We start from the raw sequence: 16,909 nt of genomic DNA, 5'->3' as shown, positions 1-16,909 counted from the left end.
TTCATTCTTTTTTATGGCTGAGTAATATTCCATTGTATATATATTTACCACATTTTCTTTATCCATTCATCTGTCGATAGACATTTAAGTTGCTTCCTTGTCTTGGCTATTGTATATAGTGCTGCTATGAACATTGTGGTGCCTGTATCTTTTCTAATTAGAGTTTTCTCTGGATATATGCCCAGGAGTGGGATTGCTGGATCACATGGTACCTCTATTTTTAGTTTTTTAAGGAGCCTCCATACTGTTTTCCATAGTGACCGCACCAATTTACATTCCCACCAACAGTGTAGGAGGGTTCCCTTTTCTCCATACCCTCTCCAGCATTTATTATTTGTAGACTTTTTTTACGATGGCCGTTCTGACTGGTGTGAGGTGATAACTCATTGTAGTTTTGATTTGCATTTCTCTAATAATTAGGGATGTTGAGCATCTTTTCATGTGCCTGTTGGCCATCTGTATGTCTTCTTTGGAGAAATGTCTATTTAGGTCTTCTGCCCAGTTTTTAATCATATTGTTTGTTTTTTTGATGTTGAGCTGTGTGAGCTGTTTGTGTGTTTTGGAAATTAAGCCTTGTCGGTTGCATCATTTGCAAATATTTTCTCCCAGTCTGTAGGTTGTCTTTTTGTTTTGTTTATGGTTTCCCTTGCTGTGCAAAAGTTTATGAGTTTGATTAGGTCCCATTTGTTTACTTTTGCTTTTATTTCTATTGCCTTGGGAGACTGATCTAAGAAAAAACTCCTACAATTTATGTCAGAGAATGTTTTGCCGATGTTCTCTTTTAGGAGTTTTATGGTGTCATGTCTTATATTTAAGTCTTTAAGCCATTTTGAGTTTATTTTTGTGGATGGTGTGAGGGAGTGTTCTAAATTCATTGATTTACATTCCATATGAATTTTTTAATTGTTTTTACTAAAATTTTTAATTCTTTTGCATTGGCATTTTGATAAGGATTGCATTGAATCTCTGTAGATCATTTTGGGTAATGTGGATATTTTGACAATATTAAGTTTTCCAGTCCATAAGCATGGGATGTCTTTCCATTTGTATGCATCTTCTTTAATTTCTTTTATCAATGTTTTATAGTTTTTCAGCATACAAATCTTTTACTCCCTTAGTTAAGCTTATTCCTAAGTAGTTTACTCTTTTCGATGCTATTATAAATTGGATTGTTTTCCAGATATCCTTTTCAGATAGTTTGTTGTTAGTGTATAGAAATGCAAGTGACTTTTGTTTGTTAATTCTGTATCCCTCAGCTTTCCTGAATTCCTTTATTAGTTCTAACATTTTTTTGTGGAGTCTAGAGTTTTCGATATATATAAGATTATGCCATTTGAAAACAGGGACAGTTTTACTTTTTTCTTTCCAATCTAGATGCCTTTTCTTTCTAATTGCTCTGGCTAGGACTGCCAGTACTATGTTGAATGGAAGTTGTGAGAGTGGGTATCCTTGCCTTGCTCCTGATCTTAGAGGAATGCTTTCAATTTTTACCCTTGAGTATGTTAGCTATGGGCTTTTCATATATAGCCTTTTTTATGTTGAGATAATTTCTCTCAGTTCCTAGTTTGTTGAAAGTTTTTATTATGAAAGTATGTTGAATTTTATCAAAAGCTTTTTCTGCATCTATTGAGATGAGCATGTGATTTTTTAATCTTTCATTCTGTAATGTGGTATATCATATTAACTAATTTTTGTATGTTGAACCATCCTTGCATCCCAGAGATAAATCTCACTTGGTCATGGTGCATAATGGTAATATTTTTGAGAGAATCCTAAGCATTACATTGTCATGTACATGATAATTTGCTGTTGAACTTTAGATTTTTTGTACATTGCCAAATATCTGTAACCTCAAATTTGAAAGAATTCATTAACATATAAAATATTTAAAAGAAAAAAGTCTTACAACTTATTTTAGCTATGTTCTTAAAGGCCTCTTGCTTTAAAATCCCAAGAATATGTATTTACATGTTATAAGTAAACTTTTCATTTAAATCTATGTTAGGATTTAATTTGTATGATGGAAAACAATTTGTTTTTCTGTATTTTGTGTCCTGAATCTGGTGCAGCCTCTTACTTTCATCAGCACTGTTGAAAAAAGAAGAAAAAATGCCAGTGCTGCCTCCTGAAATCAAATTTGAACCTTCTAATGTCACCAGAAATTCCCTTGACAGTTGTTTTCTTTTTGAGAGAAGTTGGAGGAAAGCAGTTGTAGAAACACAAAAGATGAGGAAAGGTAACTTCATTTTACTCTTATTTTACTTACAAAAATATAGAAGCAGTACCTTGAATTTACATGTACTTTTTTAATCAGTCAAGAGACATTAGATAATTTTTGTAACATTTAGGTAAGAAGGATAATACCGTAGGCTTATGGAAAAGAAAAATGGAAGCAGATTAGGAATAATTTACTTAAGGTAATTCTATAACTCATGATAAAAAACAAATTCTAAAGAGCTACTCTTGATATCAGTGTAGCGCTACCTCTGTTGGATCATACTTATTTTCGTAAGTCATGTTTGTTTTTAAATACCTCAGGTTGGTATTTATATTTTAAGAAACCCAAAGCTTTAACAGCACCTTTTTGTATTAATAATTCTAACCCAAACTTTATTTTTTGAGTGAGCTATGTGGAAAATATCTTATATCTTATAGTTGCTCAATAAAGACTAATTTCAGAACTTTTGACTCGTATACAAGTGTAATAACTTTCCCCCTTAATTTCAAATCATAATTGTATTTCTTGTTTATACTGAATTTTGCCTTTGGCTTTATTAATGGAGATAGAATTCTTGAAAACAGCAAATTTCAAACTCCCCAGCCATTTCATCACTCCTGGTTTTGAGTGTGTTACTGTATTTTTTCGACGTTTTTACTAGATTCCTATTAAAGATACACCAGTTTATCTGTTCTCCTACCTCCAAATCTAATTACTGAAAAGAAACTCTACATGATTTTGATCAAGAGAAACTATTTTTTCCAAAAAAGAATAATCAAAGGTTGAAAAATAGCATTTTGAGCATTTAATATTACTCTAGTCCCATTAAATACTATTTCTATTGCTATGCTAGATTTACTTAGTAGAGAAAGCTTAGAAAACAATTCTCTGTTTAAAAGTCATCCAAACCTTTAATCTCTTAATCTTCTTTTTCCATTTACTGTCTTCATTTTGAAGTTTTTTTTTTAAAAAAGAATAATTTGAACAACCTCTTATACCAGTGATACCTGAGGTCAGTAGAAGAAGCCCTCCTGATGCTTCAGATGTTGCTGTTTGTAGATTTGATGTGGGATTTTGCAGAGTGAGAGTTAAAATCAATGCCTGAAATGGAATTCTTTTCTCTCTCACTGCTAGCTCCGATAATCATGCATTTGTATCTCTTGATTATCTACACAAAAGCAGGAAGGTGAAAGGATTTAAAGTAGCAGATATTACAAGATTCTTGAAAGTGCTTTTAATCTGTCTTTCAGTGTGAATGTATCTGATGTTCTGGGAATTCTGATTAAACAAAATAATGAGGGATAGTGATGACTATGGGAGATCTGTGAAGCTGCCTTCTTCCTTCTTCTAATAGTTCTTAGCCCCTTAATCAGCTCTTGCCTGCAATCCCCATCCTCGGAATTGAAAGGTATTCTCTTGGGAAAGATGCTAGCTCAATTACAGTAGCTTAATTTTATTTTCTGAATGACTGATTTGGTATATTTATTATACATTTTAGTATATAGTAAAAAAAATTTTATACATTTAATTAAGAAGTAATACAGATGGTCATTATACTATTTTTAATTAGAATACACCACAGCATTTGGTCTAGAAGAATTCAAAGAATGTGTCAAAATGCCATATTTACCAGGATTGCCAAATTGCCAGAAAAGTGTAAGTTCAACTCCGCTAGAGGTTCATAAAAGACTCCTGCATGCTGATACCGAGATGCCTCCTGTCAGGTAGGTCATTTCTTTTCGATTCTCTTTTGTTGAATATTTATTTACAGTAACACTGCTGAATGTAGAGGTTTTTCTGGCTAGTGAATCTAATTCTTTCTTGCCTACTGTTTTTTGCATAAAGGATTTAATTTTTAAAAATCTCAATTAGCGATTTTATTCAGTTTGACCAGTAGGTACTTTTTTCTGTTTTCAAGTGACATTGCCAGAAGGAATTTAAGGACTTAAAAAAATCTTTATTGCTCTAGCATAGATTGCTCAAGAGAATATTGGAATTTTTAGCAATATAAATAAATGAACTCTTTGCAATATTAACAGGTTTCTGTACCCTGAATAGAGAACCTTGTGTTTCATTTCTAGTTTGACTGAAGTGGTGCGAGGGGAGATCCTGAATGAGATGTCAGCCTAATGAAGACCTTGCATTGCTATCAGATGAAATGAGTTTGTCAGCCAGAAAAGTCCCATTGACTTTGAGTACTGGCATTTAAACACATTATGATAAACACCTTTCCTACTATAAATCAGATTGCCTGACATAGCATTAAAAGAAAACTTCTTTCTCCAAAGGGACCTGTAAGTTAGTAAGACAGTCTCATATCCTATTTGGTTTCTGCTTTGACTTATTTATTTATTCATCAAGTATTTATTGAATGCCTAGTACTAATTCATTTTGCCAGCCTAAAAAAAGATGAAGCATTTATAGCAGTCTGAGTTGTAACTCTCTTTAGGGGAGGATGTATATTTCCATATTATCTCCTGCCATAGTGTGCTTTGAAGTCATCTAGTTATACATAGCACACACATATTGGAATTTCAGAATATGTTTCTTGAGTTTTCCACTAGTATTATTGGTCTTGTTAATTACTCTGGAAACAAATTTTGGTAATATAAATAAATAATTAGAATATACTGAAAATGAAAAGTTGTGGATAGTTTACATCTAAATTATGAAAATAAATAAGAACTTTGTAGAAAATTTGGGGAAAAAATAAAAATAATTATTCGATAATTTATCCATCCTAACATATCCATTTTTATTGTTGGAGGTTCTCTTCTATCCTCCTTCATTTTGGATTTTTATTGGAGTTGTGATTTTAGTGTACTTACAATTGTTTATTCTGCCCTTTTTTACTTAATATTACACGTATGCATTTTTTTCATGTTACGACATAATCTTCAAAGAGTCTTTACTGGCCACATTATATTTCATTGTTAGAGCCATAGTTTATTTAATTTTATTTAATTTCCCTATTGTTGGACTTTCAAGTTGCTTTGACCGTTTTTTGGTTTTGCAAATAACACCATAATGAACAATAACATACATAAAGCTTTTCCCATCATTTTTAATATCATTCGAGGACAGATTGTCAAGCTATAAAAATATAAAAAGCAAAATTACTCTTTCTGAAGTGAGGTTATGATGAAATAAGGCAGAATCAGAGATGGTGGAAGAGAGATTGTGAGTTGCTAGTGGAGTAGATGGTAGCAGTTAAAGAGGAGGGATGGCAGGGATGTAGAAAGAAGAGACACTATTGGAAACATGAATATGAAACCTACTTAAGTACAGTGAGTTTCCATTGTTACCGAGACACCTGTATCCCTGACGCTCAGCTCACTCTTGACCTCCGGGCAAAAGTATGTAGGGCTGTCTATGGCTATGGACTTGTCTCAGTACAGACCAGTGTTGCTACCCTTCTTTCAATGCATATGATCATCTTAAAGAAACTGGAAACCCGGAAAGCACCAACAATTAACCCATTGGGCCTCTAGATTTTAAGTCTTCAATTTGCTTCCTTTTTCATCCAATTTCAGTTCATTATTTTTTTCATTTGCAATTTGGCTGTTTGTGAAATGATCCCTTAATATTTTATGTTGACTTGAGTGTGAATTTACTTAATTTAATGAAGAATAATTTGACTATATTATATTCGTGTTATGACAAGTGTTCTTCAGACACAAAGTGGAAGAGTGGTGGCTGAGTGTCACACTGCTTATGAACTGCTTGGCGAACGTAAGTGTTGGTTCTTTTCCCTGTGTCTTTATTTTAGCCATTCTACTAAGAACATGTCGGGTTGCCTACAAGTATTTTATTCTCCTCTGCATATTGAACAACGTCCTGTGAAAGAACAGTCTTGGCAAAGCAGGGAAGTACTAATTTTTGTCTGTCTTGTATATAACCCCGTATCCTTTTTTTTTTTAATCTCCATATGTAGATATTTGATTTAAAAACTCTGATAAAAGTTTAATGTGTTTTTAAATTTCTTAAATGATAAAATTTTTCATTGAATCTCAAGGCATACTTTGGTAATATAACTGAAAATAGTCTTAGAGGTGAAGTGCATTTAAAAATTACAGCTGACTATCCTGCGGTATGACAAACTGCCTCTAGCTGGCAGGCTAGCAGACCTGAAACGATGATTTGTGAGTTTAATTCCCTTAAATTAATATTATGAAGCTGAAGCAATATGACCTCTCAACTCGCCAGTGTTATCTTTAAAAGTTCCATGCAGCCAATACACAAAGATATTTGTTCTGATATTGGACACTGTTTTAAAAAAATGGATGTTCTATGTTTTTTGAAGGACAAAAAGCCCTTCACGCTAAGGAGATGAATCATAGAATTTCAGTTATCAGTCAGTAGGTGGAAGAGAATCTGAGGAGTGTCCCTAGGGACTACTAAAACCTTATCACATAACAATCATTAAGGCTGGTCTTGAGTTCCAAACCTCAGTGTGAATACTACTAGGTCAGCTCATCTTGACTGTACCCATATTTGACAACTAGGAAATGTGATGTTGCCATGGTAATAAGTTGCTAGGATACCTCCAAGCAGCCGTGTAAGCTGACTTCATTAAACTGTATCACATGGATTAAGAACTAATATATGTTTTGATTGAATAGAGAACAAAAAAAAAAAGTTATAGCTGACTTCTAAAGTTTAATGAAGTTACAAGAAATTTGGAATTCTTATGGGTTATCTTGTCCACAGCAGATTCAATCGTGACATATTTCCTCTAATAACCTACTCATTATCTAGATCTATTCCAATAGGAACAAAAGTTAATTATGACAAAACTCAGATTGTGGTAATTAATAGGTAAAAAGAGCACAAATAACTGATAATTGGTATCTGGCATATCTAGATACCCTGTTCATCTAATCTTGAGTCCCTTCCTCTAGCATTTCCTGAATCATGATTAGTGATAAGATAAAGGTGGGAAAAGTCAGACCTAACACTCATCCACTGGTAAAATTTATTAACAAAAATCGAGATAGTGAGTTGGTTCATATCTGCTTCTGATTGGATTATTTGTGATGGAAGAAGTTTCCCTCCCTTAACGTTTATTTAATTTTCATATGATGTCCTTCAACAAGTGAATTTCACTGAAAGCAAGCTTCTTATCTCTTACTGTATTTAAAAAAAATAATGTACCCTGGATTTATGTAAGAGTGAATTTATGATAATCTATAATTTTAGGTTAAAGAAGACTAAGCCAACATGTACTGTGGCACCACTTCAGGAGAAATCAAAAGGCAGGCTAGATCATCTTTTTCTCCTACCTTTCTGATACATTTAATCAGAATTTTGTTTTTCAAAAACAGACACTGTTGAGTCAGTTAGTTACACTTTTAATGATGTCTACAAGATTTTGGAGAATTTCCTGGCAGCTCTGATATCTATACTTACTGCCTCATTCTTTGCTTCACGTGTTACAGATTCACGGGGTGACATACTAAAGGAACCATTTATGGCATGTGACATAGTGCATATGTCTAGCATTTATGTTCTCCAATAAATTCTTAGCCATTTCCTGAAGTAATTTTACCCAAAGTCAATGGTGAAGATTCTTGAGCTGTACAGTCAAACATTTTTCATTTTGTCATTATATTTTCTTACCTTCTGTTGATTATTATCTAAATAGGATTTTTCAACAGTGACAGTATTAACATTTTGGACTGGATAATTCTGCTGTGGGGGTCTGTCCTGTGCATTGTAGGATGTTTAACAGCATCCATGACCTTTACTCACTAGATGACACTAGCACCTCCCAAGGTGTGGTAATCAAAAATGTCTCCAGATGTTGCCCAATGTCCTTGGGGTGGCAAAATCACCCTCAATTGAGAACCACTGTTTTAAGCATTACATCTTTAACATTATATGTTACCTGTTACTTGTCCTTCAGACTATCAAGTGTTTCATCCTTTACCTGTGCACAACAGTTATTTCCTTACCAGCATAACATGTTTTAAACCTTACTTATTTTTAATTTTTATCATAATCATAGTTGTCTTCTTATAGTACATTCATCACTTCCATGATTTTGCACTTATGGAGTAATGGAGTTAATAGAGCACCTCCAAACAAACAACAAAAGTGAAAATTACTAAGTAAGACTTATATTGAGATTGTCAGTGGCAGTCAGATTGATTTGTTAGCAGCTTTGTAAGTTTAGTCTGTGGAAGTTCATAAAGTTAAATGTTCATGAACTTCTTGGATATTTCCTTTATCTGAATTTCCATAAGCTATAAACAACTTCTGTAATCAACAGGTAACATGAAATAAAAATATAAATGTTAATTAGAACAAAAGACATTTGTTTTGCATCTTGGCCCAAATGAATATTTGCCTGCCTATTTACCAGTAGGCCAACTTTATGGTTCTTTTGGGCTGGGTACTATGTCTTATTCACCTTTGTATCTCTGTAGTGCCTGTACCAATCCTACAACATATGGAGTCTTCAGTAAATATCAATACTTGTTGCTTTTCCTTCAGAGTCATATAAGAAGGCAGTTCATTCATTCATTCTTTCACCAAACATGAATTTAGCGTCTACTCTGTGCCATTCATTGTTCTAGTTCTTAGGCTTAGAGTACGTCTCTCAACAAAACAAAGATCCCTGCCCTTGTGGAGCTTACATTCTAGTGAGAGAATACAGCCAACAAACATTAAATATAATAAACAAATCCATCACACAGTATATTAAAATACATACTATTTTTTTTAAACTTATTTTTTAAATTTTTATTTTATTTTATTTTTATTATTTCTGGTTGTGCTGGGTCTTCGTTGCTGTGCGCAGGCTTTCTCCACTTGCGGTGAGCGGGGGGCTACTCTTCGTTGCAGTGCGCGGGCTTCTCATTGCAGTGGCTTCTCTTGTTGCAGAGCACGGACTCTAGGTGCATGAGCTTCAGTAGTTGCAGCATGCGGGCTCAGTAGTTGTGGCTCGCGGGCTCTAGGGTGCAGGCTCAGTAATTGTGGCACGTGGGCTTAGTTGCTCCACGGCATGTGGGACCTTCCCGGACCAGGGATCGAACCCATGTCCCCTGCATTGGCAGGCGGATCCTTAAACAGTGTGCCACCAGGGAAGGCCCAATACATAGTATTTTAAAAGGTGGAAGTGCAGTAGAAACAGCAACAAAAAATAGAACACGGTAAGGTAGATCAGGAGATCTGGGGAGAGAAGGATGATTTACAATTTAAATAGGGTGGTTGGCAGTAATATTTGGGCAAAGATTTGAAAGAGGTGAGGGAAAAAGTTATTCTCTTGGGGCCAGCAAAGGTCCCAAGGCGGGATGGTACCTGACCTGTTGGAAAAAACATCAGGAGTCAAGTATGGCTAATCTCAGAGGGTGGAAGATGAGGTAAGAGAGGTAATGGAGTAGCTGACCATGTGGGGCCCTGAAAGGGACTTTATATTTAACTTTGATTGAAATGAGGAGCCATTACATGATTTTAACAAAAGAATGATTTTAATGTGATCTGATTTAAATTTTGAAAGGATCATGTGGTCACACCTTTCAAAACAATGGCCCAGAGAACTTCCATCTCTGATTATGATGGAATAACTTATACCAGACCAACTTTACTACCAAAAATTCGCATAAGCGCTAATCATAAAAAATAATTTAAATATATTTTATGATATATAAAATAAGTATAAAAGTAATATATTACATATATATTAATATACAGTAAAAACATTTTTTTAAAAATATAAAATAATAAAAGTATGTAAAAAACAATATTTTAAGGTGTCAAGAGCAATCATTTCCAACTCAAAAGGCTGAGATTCTGAAGGAATAACTGCAGAGAACTGAGCCCAAATATCTGTGAGCAAATTCCCCAACAGGTGTTTGCCTGTTTCTAAGTGACATGTATGCTGGGTAATATTTTAGGACATGAAGCAGAAAATAGCTTCTTGGAGGCTAAAGGGCTGAGCAGAGATTTCAGTAACTTAGCATTTGCTGGGGAGACAGAGGTGGGAGTTGAAGGGAGTTTAAGGCTTGCCAAGATGGAAAGCCCTTGGCAAACACAAGCTTTCAGTTGAAACTGTTGAAGAGCTACACACTATAATAATGGCATACAATAGATTAGCTTTTAAAAAAGCCTAAAACCCAATTTTTTTTTTTGACATTTGACATGCTATTTATTTCATCTTTAGCTCATCCTTTTACATTTTCTATTTATTGTGTTAAAACCCAGTTTTGACTGGATTAAAGTGATTTGCCTACCAGAAGAAAATTAAATTCTCTTTGGAAACTATAAGATAAACCAGAGCCTTACAGGTTTGTGTACACAGTCTCAAGCATTCAATCAAAACTTACCAGACATTAAAAAAAATACACCTTGGACTTCCCTGGTGGCGCAGTGGTTAAGAATCCATCTGCCAATGCGGGGGACACGGGTTCGAGCCCTGGTCTGGGAAGATCCCACATGCCGCAGAGCCACTAAGCCCGTGTACCACAACTGTTGAGCCTGCATGCCACAATTACTGAAGCCTGTGCACCTAGAGCCTGTGCTCCACAACAAGAGAAGCCACTGAAATGAGAAGCCTACACACCGCAACAAAGAGTAGCCACCGCTCGCCACAACTAGAGAAAGCCCACATGCAGCAATGAAGACCCAATGCAGCCATAAATAAATAAATAAATAAATAAATAAATAAATAAATAAATAAATTTTTTAAAATACAACTTATCAGGCATAAAAGAATGACACAAACCAAGAGAAGAAACAGACAACAGCAGCAGACCTACAAAAGATCCAAATAGGAATTATTTGACAGGGATTTAAAAAACTATATTTAATATATTCAAGATAATAGAGAAAATGATGAAAAATTATATCAGAGAATTAGAATCTATAAAAAATAAATAGAAATTATTGAGCTGAAAAATACAATAATAGATTAGATTTAACAGATGATAGGGCATAGGCAACAAAAGCAAAATAAACAAGTAGGATATATCAAACCTACAGGCTTTTGCACAGCAAAAGGAAACAATTAACAAAACGAAAAGGCAGCATATGGAATGGGAGAAAATATTTGCAAACCATGTATTTTATAAGAGGTTAATATCCAAAATATATCAGGAACTCCTACAACTCAATAGCAAAAAACCAAATAACCCAATTTAAAAATGGGCAAAGGACCTAAGTAGACATTTTTCCAAAGAAGCCATACAAATGGTCAGTAGATACAGGAAAAGATGCATAACATAACTTGTCATCAGGGAAATGCAAATTAAAACCACAATGAGATATCACCTCACACCTGGTTGGATGGCTGTTATCCAAAAGACAAGAGATAACAAGTGTTGGTGAGGGTGTGAAGGAAAGGGAACCCTTTTTGGTGGAAATGTAAGTTGGGGCAGCCACTATGGAAAACAGTATGAAGGTTCCTCAAAAAATTAAAAATAAAACTACCATATAATCCAGCAATCCCAGTATTGGATATATATCCAAAAGAAATGAAATCCAGGGGCTTCCCTTGTGGCACAGTGGTTAAGAACCTGCCTGTCAATGCAGGGGACACAGGTTCGATCCCTGATCTGGGAAGATCCCATGTGCCACGGAGCAGTTAAGCCCATGCACCACAATTACTGAGCCTATGCTCTAGAGCCTGCGAGCCACAACTACTGAAGCCCGTGCATCTAGAGCCCATGCTCCGCAACAAGAGAAGTCGCCGCAATGAGAAGCCCGCGCACCGCAACGAAGAGTAGCCCCTGCTCGCTGCAACTAGAGAAAGCCTGCATGCAGCAACAAAGAGCCAACACAGCCAAAAATAAACAAATAAATTAATTTAAAAAAAAAAGAAATGAAATACAAATCTCAAAGAGATATCTGAATTCCCATGTTCACTGCAGCATTGTTCACAACAGCCAAGATATGGAAGCAATCTAAGTGTCCATTGACAGATAAATGGATAAAGAAAATGTGATAGATATATATATACCCAATGGAATATTATTTAGCCATAAAAAAGAAAATCCTGCCATTTGTGACAACATGGATGAACCCAGAGGGCATTATGCTAAGTGAAATAAGTTAGACAGAGAGACAATTACTGCATGGTATTGCTTATACGTAGAATCTAAAAAAAAAGTCAAACAGAAACAGAGTAGAATGGTGGTTACTAGAAAGTGGGGGCTGAGGCAAATGGGGAGGTGTTCTGGAGACATAATATACAGCATGGTGACTAAAGTTAATAAAACTATACGCTCGGGACTTCCCTGGTGATCTAGTGGTTAAGACTTTGTGCTTCCACTGCAGGGGGCATGGGTTCGATCCCTGGTTGGGGAACTAAGATCCTGCATCCCATATGCTGCGTGGCACAACCAAGATAATAGTAATAATACTACTATATGGTATACCGAAGTTTGCTGAGAGAGTAGATTTTAAGTGTTCTTCTCTCCCCTCCCCACAAAAGGTAACTATGTGAGATCATTGATGTGTTAATTAACTTAACTGTGGTAATCATTTTACAATGTATATGTATATCAAGTCATCGGTGGTATACCTTAAACATATACAATTTTTATTTGTCATATATGCCTCAATAAAGTTGGGAAAAAATGGAAAACAATAGATGATAGGATTAGTAAAATGAAAGATAAGTCATTAGAAAAATACCCAGTTAAAGTGAAGAGAGAAAAAAGACAGGTAATACAGACAGAATGTGCAAAGACAATATGTGACAAGATAAAACTACTTCACACGTGTGTAATTCTAATTTCAGAATAAGAGGAGCAAGAGAAGAGTGGGACAAGCAGTACTTATGTACTGGCTGAGAATTTCCCAAACAGATTGAAAAATACCAAGCAATGAATACAAAAAGTTCTATGAAACTTCAGCAGGAGAGAGACAAAGAAAACCACAGCTAGGCACATCATAGTAAAAAGACTAAATATTAAAAAAACAGAAAAAAGATATGGTCCCTTCAAGGGAGCAGTGGTAAGACATACAACAGACTTTCCAATTTAGACAATGGAAGCAAGAAGACAGTGGAATGGCATTTTCTAGTGCCAAAGGAAAGTAACTGGCAAACTCGATTTTTATGCTCAATGAAAATATCCTTAAAAGTAAAGGTGAAATAAAGACCTTATTCAAATGGAACTTGAGAGAATTAATTGTCAGTAGAGGTGCACTAAAAGAAATATTAAAGAAATAATGAAAACGCAGATGCTATAATGGAAAAAAAAAAAAAAGAAATAATGATACAAGATGAAAGCACAACTTGTGAAGGAAAGAGAAGCAGTAGCAGTAGTATTGTCTTATGAAGTTTAAAATATATGTAGAAATAAACTACAATAATACCACAGAGGTAGGATGGGGCATACATATAGTTAAAATGCTGTAACGTCCTTGCATTATCTGAAAAACAGTAAAATAACTAAAGTAGATTGTAATATGTCAAAGAAACATGATAATCTGTATGGTAATCACCAAAAGAAAAGAATACAAGTAACAAGCTTATAGGGGAAATAGTATAGTAAAAAAAATACTTAATCATTTCAAAAGAAAGCAAGAAAGGGGGACTTCCCTGGTGGCACAGTGGTTAAGAATCCGCCTGCCAATGCAAGGGACATGGGTTCGATCCCTGGTCCGGGAAGATCCCACATGTGGAGCAACTAAGCCGGTGCACCACAACTACTGAGCCTGCACTCTAGAGCCTGCAAGCCACAACTACTGAGCCTGCATGCCACAACTACTGAAGCCCTCAAGCCTAGAGCCCGTGCTCTGCAACAAGAGAAGCCACTGCAATGAGAAACCCGTGCACCGCAACAGAGAGTAACGCCTGCTTGCTGCAAGTAGAGAAAGCCTGTGCGCAGCAACAGAGACCTAATGCAGCCAAAATTAAATTAATTAATTAATTAATTTTTTAAAAAAGGAGAAAAAAGGAACATAAAACAGGGCAAATAGAAAACAACTTGCAATATTAAAGATTTAAAATTAAACATAATAAATACATTAGATATAAGTGGACTAAATATTGTAACTAAAAAACAAAGCCCATCAGACTAATAAAAATAACTATTTGCTGCTTACAAGAAGCACACCTTAAAAATAAGGGCAAGAAAGATCAAAAGTATGAGGATGGAAAAATATAAACCATCCAAACAGTAATCAAAAGAAAGCTTGTAGCTACACTAACATCAAACGAAATAGACTTCAAAGCAGGAAGTGTTATGATCAATAGAATGATTATTCATAGTGACAAAGGGCTAATACAACGGAAAGATTTAACCATCCTAAATTTTTATGCTATATTAACATAAACTTAAAATACATAAAGATAAGTGTAATGGAATGAAAAGGGAAATAGGCAAATGCATAATCATGAGATATTTTTAAACAAATATCAAATAAGTGAAATCATACAGCACATATTTTCTGCAGTGGAATTAAACTAGAAATCAGTAATTAAAGATAATTATAAAATGCCACAGAGGTTTGGATATTAAGAAATGTACTTTTAAATAACTCACGAGTCAAAGAAGAAATACAGTGGAAATTACATATTATTTTGAACTGAATGATGATGAAAGTATGATACGTCAAAACTTGTAGGATGCAGTAAAAACATAGCTTTTAGGGAAACTTACAGCATGAAGTACCTGTATTAGAAAAGATGAAAGGCTTAACATCAGTGATTTTAAAATTCATCTCAAGAAGGTAACAAAAGAACAGCATATTAAATTCAAAGAAAATAAAAGGAAGAAATAATAAAGAGCAGAAATCAATGAAGTAGAAAACAAATATTCAGTAGAGAAAATCAACAGAGCCAAAAGTTAGTTTTTTGAAAATGTGAATAAAATTGATAAATGTGTAGCAAGGCTGATGAGAGAGAGAGAAAGAGAGAGACAGAGAGAGAGAGAAATTACCAATATTATATAAAAAAAGAGAAAACACAACTTAGAATTGATACAGAATTGACACTGGTGAATTCTTCCAACATTTAAAAAAAAAAAAAAGCTATGTTACGTAAATTATTCCAGAAAATAGGAAAAGAGGGAACACTTAAAAACCCATTTTATGAGGTCTCTAACCTTGATTCTAAAACCTAGCTTTGACGTTATAAGAAAGTAAAATTATAGACCAATTTTTCCTATAAAATAGAAGTAAAAATTGTAAACAAGACATTACCAATTCAAATTCAGCGATATATAAGAAGGATAATGCAACACAATCATATCAGATTTACCTAAGGCATGCGAGATTGATTTAACGTTAGAAAAGCAATCGGTGTCATTCATCTTATTAATAGAATAAAGGAGAAATGTCATATGTTCACTTTAATAATTGCAAAAGATATTTTAATGAAATTCAATATTCATGATTAAAAATATTTTTAGCAAACTTTGAGAAGGGAACTTTCCTAATTTGATACAGATTATCTTTTTTAAAAATCCTACAGTAAACAGTACACTCTTAAACAATTAATGAGTCAAAGAAGAAATCACAAGGGAATTTAGAAAATATCTGGGGACAAATGAAAACAGAAATGCAACATACCTATAGAGTGCAGCAAAAGCAGTGCTAAGAGAGAAATTTATGGTAATGTAATTTATGTGTGTGTAAACACATAAAAAAAGGGAAAAGATCTTGAATGAACAACATAAACTTATACCTCAAGGAACTAGAAAAAAAAAGAATAAACTAAGCCCAAACTTAGAAGAAGGAAGGAAATAATAAGGTTAGAGAAGAGATAAATGAAATAGAGAATGGAAAACAAATCAACAGAATGAAGATTTAGTTTTTAGAAAAGATCAGCAAAGTTGACAAATCCTTGGTTAGACTAAGAAAAAAAACAGAGAAGACTCAAATAGCTACAATTGGGAATGAAAAAGGAGACATTATAACTGATCACAGAAATAAAAAGGATTATAAGAGGCTACTGTGAACAATTATATATCAACAAATTGGGTAACCTAGAAAAAAATGGATAAATGTATAGAAATATACAACCTACCAAGACTAAATCATGAACAAATAGAAAACTGAACAGACCTATAACTAGTGAGGAGATGGAAGCAGTTATCAAAAACATCCCAACGAAAACAAAAAAGCCCAGAAATCTAGGGTAAGAGGATTATAATTTAAAGATGACCAGAAAGTTGCACATTTGCTCATATCTTATTGGTTCATACTTATTAACAAAGCTCTACTTAGCTCTGAAGCAAGCTGAGAAATGTAATCTCTACCTGGATGACCTTGTGCTCAGTAAAATTCTGTTTTGGAAGAAAGAGTAAAAAGTTTTGAAAAGATCATTAGTAGTCTGCCATAATTCTTTTTTTTTTTTTTTTTTTTTTTTTTTAGAAATTCACGTTCTTTTATTTATTTACTTATGACTGTGTTGAGTCTTCGTTTCTGTGCGAGGGCTTTCTCTAGTTGCGGCAAGTGGGGACCACTCTTCATCGCGGTGCGCGGGCCTCTCACCATCGCGGCCTCTCCTGTTGCGGAGCACAGGCTCCAGACGCGCAGGCTCAGTAATTGTGGCTCACGGGCCCAGCCGCTCCGTGGCATGTGGGATCTTCCCAGACCAGGGCTCGAACCCGTGTCCCCTGCATTGGCAGGCAGACTCTCAACCACTGCGCCACCAGGGAAGCCCCCATAATTCTTTTATAATTAAAATTTCTAACATTCTATTACAGATATTTGGAAATATAGTTAATTTTTGCAATTTGA

At 34.5% G+C, this 16,909-nt stretch overlaps 1 protein-coding gene across 3 annotated transcripts in view; it reads left to right on the top strand.

Annotated features, from left to right (window-relative positions):
- The window catches only part of C17H8orf89 (chromosome 17 C8orf89 homolog), a 72,938-nt gene that overhangs the window by 16,853 nt on the left and 39,176 nt on the right, over positions 1 to 16,909 (top strand). The window contains exons 2-4 of one of the 3 annotated variants that reach the window (XM_068526054.1): positions 2,070 to 2,236; positions 3,789 to 3,942; positions 7,418 to 7,473. In XM_068526054.1, the coding sequence (XP_068382155.1) occupies positions 2,110 to 2,236; positions 3,789 to 3,942; positions 7,418 to 7,473 (337 nt within the window). In that variant the 5' untranslated portion in view covers positions 2,070 to 2,109. Of the gene's footprint in view, positions 1 to 2,069; positions 2,237 to 3,788; positions 3,943 to 4,299; positions 4,357 to 5,987; positions 7,798 to 16,909 lie in introns of those variants that run through there. The other 2 variants (XM_068526051.1, XM_068526052.1) reach the window with 2 other exon arrangements.

Source organism: Eschrichtius robustus, chromosome 17 (genome assembly GCF_028021215.1).
Source record: "Eschrichtius robustus isolate mEscRob2 chromosome 17, mEscRob2.pri, whole genome shotgun sequence".
NCBI classification, from domain to species: Eukaryota; Metazoa; Chordata; class Mammalia; order Artiodactyla; family Eschrichtiidae; genus Eschrichtius; species Eschrichtius robustus.
Note: the sequence above shows the minus strand (reverse complement) of the source record. Positions and strands in the feature narration are given on the sequence as shown.